At 36.8% G+C, this 14,053-nt stretch overlaps 1 protein-coding gene across 3 annotated transcripts in view; it reads right to left on the bottom strand.

Moving 5' to 3' along the window:
- The window catches only part of LOC124104411 (signal recognition particle subunit SRP54), a 65,801-nt gene that overhangs the window by 14,080 nt on the left and 37,668 nt on the right, over positions 1-14,053 (bottom strand). Inside the window, exons 1-3 of one of the 3 annotated variants that reach the window (XM_046461369.2) lie at positions 8,379-8,571; positions 8,177-8,282; positions 2,016-2,189 (exon numbers count right to left, since the gene is read on the bottom strand). The exons of 1 other annotated variant lie outside the window; for it this stretch is intronic. In XM_046461369.2, coding sequence (XP_046317325.2) covers positions 2,016-2,189; positions 8,177-8,260 — 258 coding nt within the window. In that variant the 5' untranslated portion in view covers positions 8,261-8,282; positions 8,379-8,571. Of the gene's footprint in view, positions 1-2,015; positions 2,190-8,176; positions 8,283-8,378; positions 8,572-14,053 lie in introns of those variants that run through there. One more of the 3 variants, XM_058584463.1, reaches the window with a different exon arrangement.

Raw genomic sequence — 14,053 nt, 5'->3', positions numbered from 1 at the left:
CAAAAACAGCATGGTACTGGTACCAAAACAGGCGTGTGGACCAATGGTACAGAATAGAGGACACAGAAACCAATCCACAAAACTACAACTATCTTATATTTGATAAAGGGGCTAAAAGCATGCAATGGAGGAAGGATAGCATCTTCAACAAATGGTGCTGGGAAAACTGGAAATCCATATGCAACAAAATGAAACTGAATCCCTTTCTCTCGCCATGCACAAAAGTGAATTCAAAATGGATCAAGGAACTTGATATCAAATCAGAGACGCGCCGTCTGATAGAAGAAAAAGTTGGCTACGATCTACAGTCGGTGGGGTCGGGCTCCAAATTCCTCAATAGGACACCCATAGCACAAAAGTTAATAACTAGAATCAACAAATGGGACTTACTCAAACTAAGAAGTTTTTTCTCAGCAAAAGAAACAATAAGAGAGGTAAATAGGGAGCCTACATCCTGGGAACAAATCTTTACTCCTCACACTTCAGATAGAGCCCTAATATCCAGAGTATACAAAGAACTCAAAAAATTAGACAATAAGAGAACAAACAACCCAATCAACAAATGGGCCAAGGACCTGAACAGACACTTCACAGAGGAGGACATACAGTCAATCAACAAGTACATGAAAAAATGCTCAACATCTCTAGCTGTCAGAGAAATGCAAATCAAAACCACCCTAAGATACCATCTCACTCCAGTAAGATTGGCAGCCATTAGGAAGTCAAACAACAACAAGTGCTGGCGAGGATGTGGGGAAAAGGGTACACTTGTACATTGCTGGTGGGACTGCAGATTGGTGCAGCCAATTTGGAAAGCAGTATGGAGATTTCTTGGAAAGCTGGGAATGGAGCCACCATTTGACCCAGCTATTCCCCTTCTTGGTCTATTCCCTAAAGACCTAAAAAGAGCATGCTACAGGGACACTGCTACATCGATGTTCATAGCAGCACAGTTCACAATAGCAAGACTGTGGAACCAACCTAGATGCCCTTCAATAGACGAATGGATAAAAAAAATGTGGCATTTATACACAATGGAGTATTACTCTGCATTAAAAAATGACAAAATCATAGAATTTACAGGGAAATGGATGGCATTAGAGCAGATTATGCTAAGTGAAGCTAGCCAATCCCTAAAAAACAAATGCCAAATGTCTTCTTTGATATAAGGAAAGTAACTAAGAACAGAGTAGGGACGAAGAACAGGAGAAGAAGATTAACATTTAACAGGGATGAGAGGTGGGAGGGAAAGGGAGAGAGAAGGTAAATTGCATGGTAATGGAAGGAGACCCTCAGGGTTATACAGTGGAGGGGGTAGAGAGAGAGGAGGGGAGGGGAGGGGAGAGGTGGGGAGGGGGGAGGGTGGATGATGGGAAAGGCAGCGGAGCACAACAGACACTAGTATGGCAATTTGTAAATCAATGGATGTGTAACTGATGTGAATCTGCAATCTGTGTATGGGGTGAAGGTGGGAGTTCATAACCCACTAGAATCAAAGTGTGGAATATGATATGTCAAGAAATTTGTAATGTTTTGAACAACCCACAATAAAAAATTAAAAAAAAAAAAAAAAAAAAAAAAAAAGAAAAAGAAACTAGGATTCTAGAAATTTAATTTATATATATATATATATATATATATATTTTTTTTTTTTTTTTTTTTTTTTTTTTTTAAATAGAAGATGGGCATGCTGGCACACGCCTGTAATCCCAGCTATTCAAGATGCTGAGTCAGGAGAATTATGAGTTCAAAGCTAGGCTATATAACATATAGTAATACTATCTGAAAAGAAAGAAAAGAGAAAATTCTTATATAAATCATTTGACAGTGACAAGAACTCTTGACAGTTCAGGCTATTCAACTGCTAGAAATATTTTCATCCACATTATATAAAATACAATTTTCTACCAAAATCACCATGTATAATTTTATAATGAGAATATAGTTGGGTTTAATTCTCAAGCCCCTCTTTTCAATTGTTTTCATTAATCAAAAGATGACCAATATCAACCTACCGGATCAATAGAAGGCAAAACATCTTTCTTCTCTAGTCCATCAACTTCATCTTCATCTGTACTGTATTCTTCCATTGTTTCACCACTAACAAAGTGGATGACCCTCCTTGGAACTTTCTTCTTTTTTCCTATGACTCCCAGTTCTACATTTTCAAAGCCTCTTTCATTACTCATCTATATCAATAATAAATTAAAAACATGAGTTTCAAATGAAATTTTCTTTCATCACGCACACACACAAAAAAATGTTTAGTTTAGGGACTTAAAAACAGAAACCAATCCTTAAGTAATTTTTTTAAATCATATAAGAGTATAATATATATGTAGAGTTAATTTTTAAATTTTTTCATAATCACCAAGGTTACAGAAAACAGAATAAAAAATTTTGTTTAGGTCAATAAGTATATATCAAGCACTTAGAGTCAGAGCAATCTCAATGCTATATATATAAATATGTACTGGACACCCATAATTTTAAACAATAATGAGAATTAAGGAAGTATTAGTAGAAAACATAAAAAAAACATGCACACATATACATATTAAGTGTATAAAATAAGCAAACTGTATTAGGGAACTATTTTGGATTTGAGTTTAGCTATGTATTGCCGCAGTCTGGCTGACTGGGCAAAATAACAGGGGGGGGTGCAGGATACAGCGGGAGCCGCTTTATTGTCGGACAATAGAGGTATATATACACTTAACTGATTATACACAGCTTGTTTCAATTAACATCCAGATACATCAATTGGTCATTAAGGAATCCTCATCATCTTAATAATTACACACAGCTTAACTTAATTGACATAATCTAGACACAGCAGTCAGTCATTAAGGAATCTCTATCATCTTAATGGCTCACTGGCGAAGTGCCAGGCGCCATCTTGACTTGTCTGTGGCTCTCAACAATGTATGACCATAAGAAAAGCAGTTCAGCTTAACTTAAAAATCTCTCCTTACACAAAACAGGACTCCTAAATTCAATTGCCTTTTGGAGCCAAGCAAGTACCAAAAATGAGTAAAACTCTATAGAGATGGGTGGATCCTGCGGAGAATGCATGCCCCAACTAAAAACATTTAAACTAGGAAAAAAATATTTTTAGATACTATGCAAGCCAAATAAAAACACATCTATAAGCCAAACCTGAAAAGCAGACCATTGGTGTTCTATCCCTAAACTTCTAAATTTCTTAAGTCAATGGTATACATGTAGCAACAGGCTTTTTTTTTTTTTTTTGTACCAGGGATTGAACTCAGGGGCACTCAACCACTGAGCCATATCCCCAGCCCTATTTTGTATTTTATATAGACAGGATCTCACTGAGTTGCTTTTTGTCTCGCAGTTGCGGAGACTGGCTTTGCACTTGCAACAGCCTCCCGAGATGCTGGGATTACAGGCATGTACCACTGCACCCAGCTCCAGAAGATTTTTTATTGTAAAAAATTGTATAAATTTTAAAACTACTTGTACAGTAGTCTATGGAATTCTAACTACATCCAAATTTTACTCCTAGAGAAATACTAATTTTATCATGTACATGCAGTTGTGTTTCAAATTCAAAGTAAATGCATACTGTGGAAGATGGTGAAGAGCTTCTGTTTACTGTCATTTTACCTCAATTTTAAACTCTTAAGTCTCAATTTCACAAAGGGACAATACATAATGGTGAAGAAAAATCTGAGAACTGTGGTTACATCCACAAATAGGAACTCAGTTATGGGAAAAAGGTTAAGGCAAGTGAGTGATCAAGAAAACGTTTAATTTTTTTTTGCATTTTGCTATTGGTTTGTGATGAGAATATGTTCATGTATTACTGGTATAATTTAAAAACTAAACCAAAGTAAGATATATAGGACTACAAGACTGCCATAATTAGAGTCATGTTGGTATTCTCTAGGATAGTCCACAGCACAGAAATTTTATCTCTATAAAGATTCTTATAATTATGGGCAAATGTAATTTATACCCATGATTGTTATTCTTTGAAGTGGAGTTACAGAGATGTGATTATATTGATAAACACAGTAGAATGGAATTACTCAGTTATATAAGTATAAGCAACTTTATTTTTATGCACTGTATTCTATCAATTCTCTAAGGTCCTTTTCAGAAAACAGATACAGTTTTTATCTTTTACTTTCCAAAGGTGAGTTTAGTCATTAGCCAGGATTTGAATCCAGGTATAACCAACCCAAAGATATCATTGGTAGCAACTAACAACTGTGATATAGGAAGCTGCAGATCATGAAAATTTTGATAACATGGGCTTATCAATGGGTTATCCTGGAAAAAAAATTCAAAATTGTCTCCGGGTTGTCTGGAAAGTTCAAACAAATTCTAGCCCTTAGTAAAGATCAATGAACTGATTGTATCATGATCAAAATGGGGAAGAGTGGTTCACCCAAACCACTTTTTCCTGTACCACACTCCCTCAGTTCCCAGCACCTACAGCCAATCTCATGTTTCCCCTAAGATTTGGTTTATGGTAAACAACCTAGTGAGACCCTGTCTCAAAATTTAAAAAAAAAAAAAAAAAAAAAGTTTTTGAGTTTATGGTTATCCTGATATCAATGTTTCCTTTTGGACTATGACTTGGCTTTTTAGATTCCTTAATTTCCTATGCCAAGCAAAGCCAGAAGTTAGATTAGATCTCCAGTCAGTGAATAGAGCTCAGATCTTTCATAATATGATACCATACCATACCCTGCCAGTGTCACCCCCAGGAGAGAAATAATGAGAAGCTCTCTGTAGCAATCTCAGCAACTCAGGCAAAGGCAGGAGGATCACAAGTTTGAGGCCAGCCTCAGCAACTTAGGGAGGCCCTAAGCAATTTAGTGAGATCCTGTCTTCAAAAAATAAAAAGGATTGGGGCCAGGTGCAGTGGTGCACACCTGTAATCCCAGTGACTCAGGAGGCTGAAGCAGGAGGTTCAAATTCAGTCTCAGCAATTAAGCCAGGCCCTAAGCAACTCAGCAAGATCCTGTCTCTAAATAATTATAAATAAATATTTTAAAAAGGGCTGGAGATGTGGCTCAGTGGTTAAATGCTCCTGAGTTCAATTCCTGGTTACCTGCCTCCCCCACCCCATAATAGAGATTTTATTTAAGCCCTTTCTTTAAAAAGTTTAAAATTAATGTTTGATATAGTAAATCTCAAATTTTAGGTTTATCATTTTAAGCAGGGGTCAGCAAACTTTCTGTAAAGGCCAGATAGTAAATGTCTTAGGCTTTATAGACCAGAAAACCTCTTCACAATTAAACTCTGTGAAAGCAGCCATCAATGATAAGTCACTTACATGGACACTACATAAAAAGGGGTGTGGCTGGTGCTCCAATAAAATTTACATAAAATGGATAGCTAGCTAGAAATGTCTCATGGACTGCAGTTTGTCCACTCCTGGTCTTAAAGAAGCAGATTGGCGAGTAAAAAGTCTATGAAAGACAATTTATGATGTGGAATTCTAACCTGCATTCAGTGGACAGGAAGCAAGGAGGTAGACATTGCCAAGTAAAACCAGAAAATAATTTGGTATGAAATTTCAATAATTATAAAAAGTACTCTCATTTTTGTAAATAGTAAATGTCTTACTTATACAAATTCCATAAAAAATTTTAATTGTTTACTGTCATTTATACAAATTTTATACTAATGAATTCTAAAGATCTGAAGAGTTTCATAACACCAAGGAATTATGAAATGTAATGTCTGTTAACATTTAATTATGCTGTATGGTTAACTGGATTGTAAATCTGCTTACTTTGATCCTCAGGACCTGTTTTTAATGGCACTTTTATTTTTATATACTCCCATGGCACCCAGAACTTCTTTAAAACACATAGTACACTTGGAATTTTTTTTGCATCACCTTCTACTAGGGAGTTAGCAACAGACACCTCTTTTAAACCAACAGTTCCTCTAACATCTCTGTGTGGTAAATAGAGGTGCTAAATTAAGTAGTACTGAAATTTTAACTCCTTTAAAAATACTGAGGCTGAGATTCTGGTTAAAAATTCACTCAGAGAGGCTGCTGGATACAAGGTCACAACAGTACTAAATGGCCTGATTACACACCTAATTCTAAACATAGATCCTATCTCTCTTAATTTCTTCCTTACATGACACTTGGTGTTTGTCAGTTCTTATAAATTTGGGAAGGAGTATAGAATGGCAGCCTTTCCATCCACCCGATCTCCACCTCCTTGGTCTCTTCCTCTTGCTAAGTTCAAACCCTTGGCATAAACAGGGAAAATTTAAAAACCATCTGTATAGTATGAGTTCATTTGTATTTAATAAAAAAGAAAAGAAATGCATAGAAATAATAGTTAATTTGGGGGAAATAAGAATATGAGGAAAGGGCAGTAGGTATATTCCTGTAAATTTTCACCCTTTGCTCCACAACCTTCTTTACTATTTAAATATTATAACCAACAATATGAAAACTACATAACACCACTAAACCAAAAAAACAGTCTCCATTGAAACGTTTATCTGGCATATTAGTACAGTTATATTTACTTTGCTAATACAAAGCTGAAGTAGTGGTGAAAACAGTTCTAGTGACAAAAAGAAAAAACAAATGGAAAAGCCCATCAATCTCTGTGGCCTTGAAGGTTCAGTGCAAGTATACCTGTCAACAAGAAGTCAAACTGAAAATGAAGTTAATCAATTAGTGTTGTCCCCTGAACTCCTTGCATATTATCCTCCTCCTCCTCCTCAAATAGGAAAAAAAAATCCACATAGAGATTAGTATGTGGAAAAACTGTTAGTGCAAATTGCATATTATACTATGAGCTATACTTACATTCAGGAACAATTCTTTAAGAACCTGTTGTTTGGGGAAGATGTCTTACTAACAATTCAGGTACTTAGTCTCAAAACTGAAAGCATTGGAAAAGCTTTCCCACAGAAGTTGGGAAAATTTCTGAATATTAACAACTCCAGGTTGTTCTGTTTTTCAGTATGGGGATTGAACCCAGGAACACTCTAACGCTGCCCTACATCCCCATCCCCATCCCCCCCCTTTTCTTTTACTTGTAGATGGACAGATACCTTTATTTTGTTTATTTATTTTTATGTGGTGCTGAGAATCCAACCTGGAGCCTCGCACGTGCTAGGCGAGTGCTCCACTGCTTAGCCACAACCCCAGCGCCCCCATCCCTTTTTATTTTGAGACGGTGTAGAACTTTGAATCCTACTGTGTCAGTCTCTGGACTAGGTGGGTTTACACAGGCCTGCAACCCCAGGTTTTTAACTGTCAAAACTACACGCGTCAGCGGGTTCCCGTTAAAGTAATTCCTTCATTGGTTTTACTTGGTCAAAGACCAAGATTCACCACTAATTTAGACTATCAATCCAAAACAAATGTCCACAAACTTTACCTAACTCGCTACACTGCACTGCCCAATACAGTAATCACAAGCCAATGTGGCTAACGCGCACTTGCCATGTGGTCAGTCGCAACTGAGATGGACTGCTAAATTAAAATATTCAGGATTTCAAAAAAAAAAAAGTAAAATACCTTCTTAATTTTCATATTATACGTTAATTTTTTAATAAAATTGGTTAAATAAGACACCATATTAGTATCACCGGTTTCTTTTTCTTTCTTGTGGCTATTGGAAAACTTCGAATTACAATTAACTGTGCGGCTCTGAGCCTTAGTAACACTTCGTTGGTAAAATGGGGTAACACCCACCTCGCCCGGTTATAAGAATCAAGTCAAAGAAAGCCTGTAAATGCTTCTGGGCAGACGCCAGGGGAGGCGCTGGCTCCACAGGGAACTGAGAAGTGACTAAACTGCGTCACCTGGCTTTCAACTGCTTTTAAGGACAGCCTTTTGGAGACACGCCTGTTTTCTCTCGCTCGCAACCACTAGCTGGAATATCCCCCCCCCCGGAAATCCAAGGTGGCCCCAGAGTCCGCGGCGCTGCCAGCGAAAGGGCTGGTGAAGGAAGGGCGCCCCAACCGGGCGGAGGCGTCCGCTTCTTCCCTTAATTGGTTTCTTGGAGCAAAGGCAGGGGTATGGTGAGGGGGAAGCCCCGAACTCACAGCCGGCAGGCGGCCTGCTTGGAAGAAGGCCGGGCAGGCCAAATAGGTAGTGAGTTGACCGGGCGAGGAGGCGCTCGGTTCTCCTGGCCTCAGCCTCCGCGGCCCCACCTACCTGCCGCGCCGAGTCTCCGAAAGCCGCAGCTCCCGACACAGCGACGGTTTCTCCTTCCACACTGCCCACCGGATCCCGGTCCATCGTTGTCGTCGCCACAGGGCTGCTGGCAAGATAGAGTAATGGCCGATAAGCCCACTTCCATCCTCCGCCTCCCCGCCCGGTGGATGGCCGAGCCCCGCAGTCCGAACCAGGGACTCACCAGCAGCGCCCGCCTGGCGCCACGCCCAGCTGTAGGAGCTGTAGTCACTGTAGGAGCGACCTGGGGACCGTGAGGGGTGGGGCCGGCTTGAGGGGCGGAGCTAGCCTGAGCGCGCTAGCCAGGTTCGGCACCTTTGGGCCCAGCTGACCGGTTTGAGAGGCGCAACCACCCGGCTCGTGCCGGGCGGGGCGGGGCGGAGCGGGGCGGGGCCTTCTGTTGCACTGTTTCCGGCCAGGCCCACGTCGGGAGCTCGCGGAACCGCCGCCTGGCACCACCCATGACATCATGCCTGGTACCTGTAACTAAGCTTGGCCTGCGGATTTCGGTGCAGTAGCTTACCAGCCACGCCCTCAGTCACCCTCCCAGACCCTAGTTTTCTTACAAGTAAAATGAGAACAGTTGCGTAGTGAGCGTCAAAGGCTACTGATGTACTGATAAGATGCGGTTACTGACTATGCAAAAATGCATGGCATATGCTGCATATTCCATTCCTAACATGGATGACAGACCAGCCAAAACACCTTTTAAAATGAATTCTGCTTACATTTGTCTGAAATACTTAAATATTTTTTTTTCTGTAGAAAAAGCGTTAAAGCCTGAAGGACAGTAAATTATGAGCAGTAGCAAGCTTACTCTGTGGTAAATATAAGAAATATTTTTATTAATGTTTAGAGTTGTGTATGTAAAAAGAGGCAGGGAGAAGGAATCCCGGACTTTTCCATTTTTCCCAGGGTGCCACCAAATTAGAAAACCATGATTGCAATTATTATCGCATGACGTTAACATTAGTTGGATCATTTCCAGGTAAATTTTATACTGTTTTAGCATGAAACTTTCACTACTATGTAGAGGTCAAAAACAAAATATACGTTATTTTGGCCACAGAAGCCATCATTTGATACTTCAAGTTCCATTTTCATGCCAGTCCCAATTCAGAAATTCCTCCAATGTACATGATGTAGCATATGTTATTCAGCATGGCATCAGCAAATCCAACACCCCTAGAGCATTAAATGTCCCTTTCTGTTCTATGCAAAGTTTTTTTTTGTCTGCCCTCTGCGTAGTATTCTTGTACATTTTCTATCCTATTTACTACAATCATGATAAACAAAGAGCAAATGCAAAAATCTTTTTTGTGTGTGGTGCTGGGGATTGAACCCAGGGCCTTGTGCAAAAGAGATAAGCATTCTACCTACTGAGCTTAACACCAGACTGCAAAAATCTTAAATACAAAGAACAATTCTTTGAAAACCACCTACATTTTAAAAACTGATTAGAAATCCATAATAATCTACATTCTGGCAATATAATCAACCAAGTTAGCTTGCTGAAGATGTAAACAAACATGATCAGAGTCCCTATGGTGGCATTAGCAAAAGGTGGAAACAGTTCAAAACAGCAAAACCAAATGGCAATAAATTGAAAACAAAAAGCCAATTGTTAAAGATTTCATGAATTGGCCTTCATAACAACACTGCTCTACATTACATATATTTAAAATCTGTTCCCTCTTACTGGCAAGAAGGGTAAGCAACAATCTTAAAAATGGGATGTTTATGAATAAACCGTGATTTATTTTCCAACTTGGCAATTAAAACAATAAATTACAGTTTCCACTGCTGCTATTTTTATGGTTTACAAGTACTGAATGTTTCCTAGTTTACTGGCAATTCAAAACGCAAGTTATAGCTGGGCATAGTGGTCCATGCCTGTAATCCCAGCGGCTCAGGAGGCTGATGAGACAGGAGAGTTCAAAGCCAGCTTCAGCAATGGTGAGGCACTAAGCAACTCAGTGAGACATTGTCTCTAAATAAAATACAAAATAGGACTGGGGATGTGGCTCAGTGGTCAAGTACCCCTGAGTTCACTCCCCAGTACCAAAAAAAAAGCAAGTTATATTCCAACATAAACAAAAATATCTCCTAAAAAATGGTAATTTTCACACAAATATGCAATTGAAAAGCAGTTTATTACATATGAACAATTCAAAGCTATGTAAAAGCACAGAAAGTCTAGTGGTTTTATCTTGGGCATTTATATTTTTGTCATTATTTCCAAACTGTGAAAGTTCAACTAAAAATCAGGCACAGTGGCACCCATCTGTAATCCCAACTACTTGGGAGGATGATCACAAGTTTGAGGCCACCATCCACAACTTAGCAAGACACTGTCACAAATAAAAATAAGTAAATAAAAAAGGATAGGAGTATAGTTTAGTGGTTGATCATCCCTGGGTCCAATCCCCAGGTAACAAAAGCAATATGCCAAAATTTTCCTTCTTTTACTTTGTAATATTATAAGCAGTACTGTAGCTCTATGACAAAAAATAAATTCAAGCATTATAATTTACTTGAAAACACTAGTCTAAATTTATCACTTAATGTTATACATGCCAAAAATGTAAATTTGGATCTATCCATTTCTATGTAAAGACTAAACAAAGTTGAATAAAATTTGATAACCAGGAATGTTTACCAAATAAGACTTTCATATGACATATGTACATGTGTGTATATATATCCTTTAAAATATTATTGATCTTTAAAGATGATAATTTGCCCAGTTTGGAATGTCTTTCATGACAGGGCAAAATCACATTGTTTCATTTAACAAAATAAGAAAATTGCATAAAATCAAGGGACACACATCAACTATTTCCTATCAAATGCAGTGTCAATAAATGTGCAGCTGTATCTTGTACCAGCTTTTGCAAGAATCGAGATTATTGTCCCTTAAGTGATTTCCCAAGATCAGAAAGAACAGCTGATGATCATACACATCAAAAATTCCTACCTCTTTTGGGTCCCTGACAAGCAAGTTTCCCCTTCTATTTATAAAAGCACAAAAAGCAAGTAAGCATGATTCCTCAAATGTGGAAATATGAAGCCATTATATGTTCTCTTCATGTAATGCAGCCATGGGACCTCTGGAGAAAAGTTTAAGAGAAGAGATGGCATCTAGGCTCTCATTTCTACTTTTCTTTGTAGAAAAAGCCTTTATACTACAGTTTCAGAGGAGTCTCAAGTCCCAAGTAGGGGAATTTTAATGCAAGTTCAGCTAAATTATCCCCTTACAAGCAGATACTACTGTGCAACTTATTAGCTGTTTTTCCTTATGATCCAACCAGTACTGATAAATGCTTTATTTGAGGCAAATATGAGAACCTTTAATCCAAGTGAAGTTAAAAGATATAATGTGCTCTTCAAATGAAGAGAGAAAAAAAATGAGAACTGCAAAAAGTAGCATATGCATGTCAAAAACAAGAACTTCCATAGCAGCACCATCCTAAGTATCATAAAGAATATTTTCACTTCCTCATACATAAAAATTACCTTGTACTCAATATGCCCATATTACAGACAAAAGGGCAATGCAAGGGATTAGAAACCTAGGGTCTTAGGTAAGCAACCACTCAAAATTGAGCACAATTATCTACTGCTGGTAGCAAAGCAGGAGGAAAAATTGTCAGCAAAATTTTACATCAATTAACTACTTTACTACAATAAAATATCACAGCCTACACAGCTGACCTAAAGTTTAAATTAATCCCTCGGCATTTGAGATGTAAATTTCTCATTCATATCTCAAAAACAACAAAAAAAAAACATTAAGTTCAAGTGCAATGGAACAATTAATATTTAGAAAATGGCATCTAGAATTTGAAGCAGAATTTTAAAGACAATGACTTTGTTTCTAATCCAATGAACACCAGTGATAAAGAAAACCATCTAGATTTGAGCTGTGATGATGGCTTTTTGATTTGGATATGATTATTTACATAGTTTTATTTAATGATTATTTTTAGGTTTTGAGAAAGGTCAACAATTATGTTGCTATTTAACCATAATTTTCACTGACACAGATTTGTTAAAAGTTCTTTCAAATTCTTTGGCTGTTCTCTGTATTCAAAGAGTAAAATACTTTCCTTTAGTGTAATATAAACATCAAATTGAAATTCCTTCGCTTTATTTATTTATTTATTTATTTATGGGTACTAGGGCTTGAACCCACAAGTGCTTTATCATTGAGCTACATCCTCAGTCCTTTTTTTAAAATATTTTTTTAGTTGTAGATGGACACAATATCTTTATTTTTATGTGATGCCAAGGATAGAACCCAGTGCCTCATACATGCAAAGCAAGTGCTCTACCACGGAGCTACAGCCCCAGCCCCCCAATCCTTTTTGACATAGTGTCTTGTTAAATTACAAGACTGGCCTCAAATTTGCATTCCTCCTGTGTAAGCCTCCTAAACTGCTGGGATTATAGGCATGCACCACTGTAGTTAGCTCACATTTTTATTTTAAATGCTTTGTTCCATTTTTACTCAAAATATTTGTTTATATATTCATATATATTAAAGTTACTTGTAAAAAATTCACTTGAATTTTGTGATTTACATTTTGTACATCTTAAATTCACTGAAATAAACTTTAATTTACTGAAATAAATGAAAATAAATTTTATTGAAATAAATTTTACCTTTACATTACTATATATGATATGGGACTTTAATTCCATTAAATTTTCTGAATTTATAGCTATCTGTTTATTAGTATTCACTGATAACATTAAATCTCTTTTTAGTTATGTGATACTATATTTCTATTCAAGGTCACATCAAAATAATTATGTATTCAGTCGAACAAAATAATAGTTTATGCAACACTTAGACAAGATGAAAGTACTTATTTCCAAAAATTTCCTCTATTAGATTGCAATGCACTGTGTATATAAATACATTTTTAAATATGCCAGCAAATATGGTACTTTCACAACATTGATATATAGCACATTTAAATCAAATCTGCCCTTTGTTGGTTTTGCAATTTGTTTCTATTACTTTCCTTCTTTTTCTTTTTCTTTTTGGTTATAGAATACAATGAGCATCATAATCTTGACACTATTCTTAATTCATATTTGTTTTTAAGATTATAATAAAATTTAAGGAGGATTCAATGTTGTACAATAAATATTGGATCTAGCTAGTGGCCTAAATAGGGCATATATCAAATATCAAAAAGTTAAGGAAACAATTTAAAAATAGTGAAAAATAAAAGGAAAATTATTCAAATTAACACAAAAGGAAAGAAATGAAAGCTGACAGAGGTATTCTGCACTTTTAGCTGTCCTTTGCCACTGTTATTTTAGTTTCTAAAAAACAGTTTACAACACACACAGAAATATTAAAACCTATGCTGAAGCTACAAGGGTTACTGTAGCTAAAAGAGACTCTTATTTCTTTTTTGGTCAAAATGCAAAATTGATTTCCTGAGAATAGAAATAAAAAACATACCCAGAAAAGTGGTATGCAACAGTTTAATTAGGAACTACTTGGAAAACAATATTTTCTCTGTTGTCAAATTTCTATAGCTGGAACTTGCTATGACATTTCTTCAGAACCCAAAACACATAATTTTTACAGGGATACAATGTTCTGTAGGAATATTTTTGTCTTTATCTGGTAAAAAAAATTTACTGGAATATAAAATCTTTTCCCAAGTAAAAAATAAAGAAAATCAGTTGTATTCTTTATGTAATTTCTTTTAAAAGATACTTTGGTTTTTAAGACCTTTTAAGACACTTGACTCATAAAAAAAATAATTCTATAAAAACTAGCTATTTCTTTTGTTTAAATCTTCCTCCTACAAATCAATCCTTTGTTAAAAATCAGTT

Source organism: Marmota monax, unplaced genomic scaffold (assembly GCF_021218885.2).
Source record: "Marmota monax isolate L192 unplaced genomic scaffold, Marmota_monax_Labrador192_F-V1.1 WCK01_AAM20220418_F8-fsc00001, whole genome shotgun sequence".
NCBI classification, from domain to species: Eukaryota; Metazoa; Chordata; class Mammalia; order Rodentia; family Sciuridae; genus Marmota; species Marmota monax.
The sequence above is the reverse complement of the archived record's forward strand: the minus strand, read 5'-3'. Positions and strand labels throughout refer to the sequence as shown.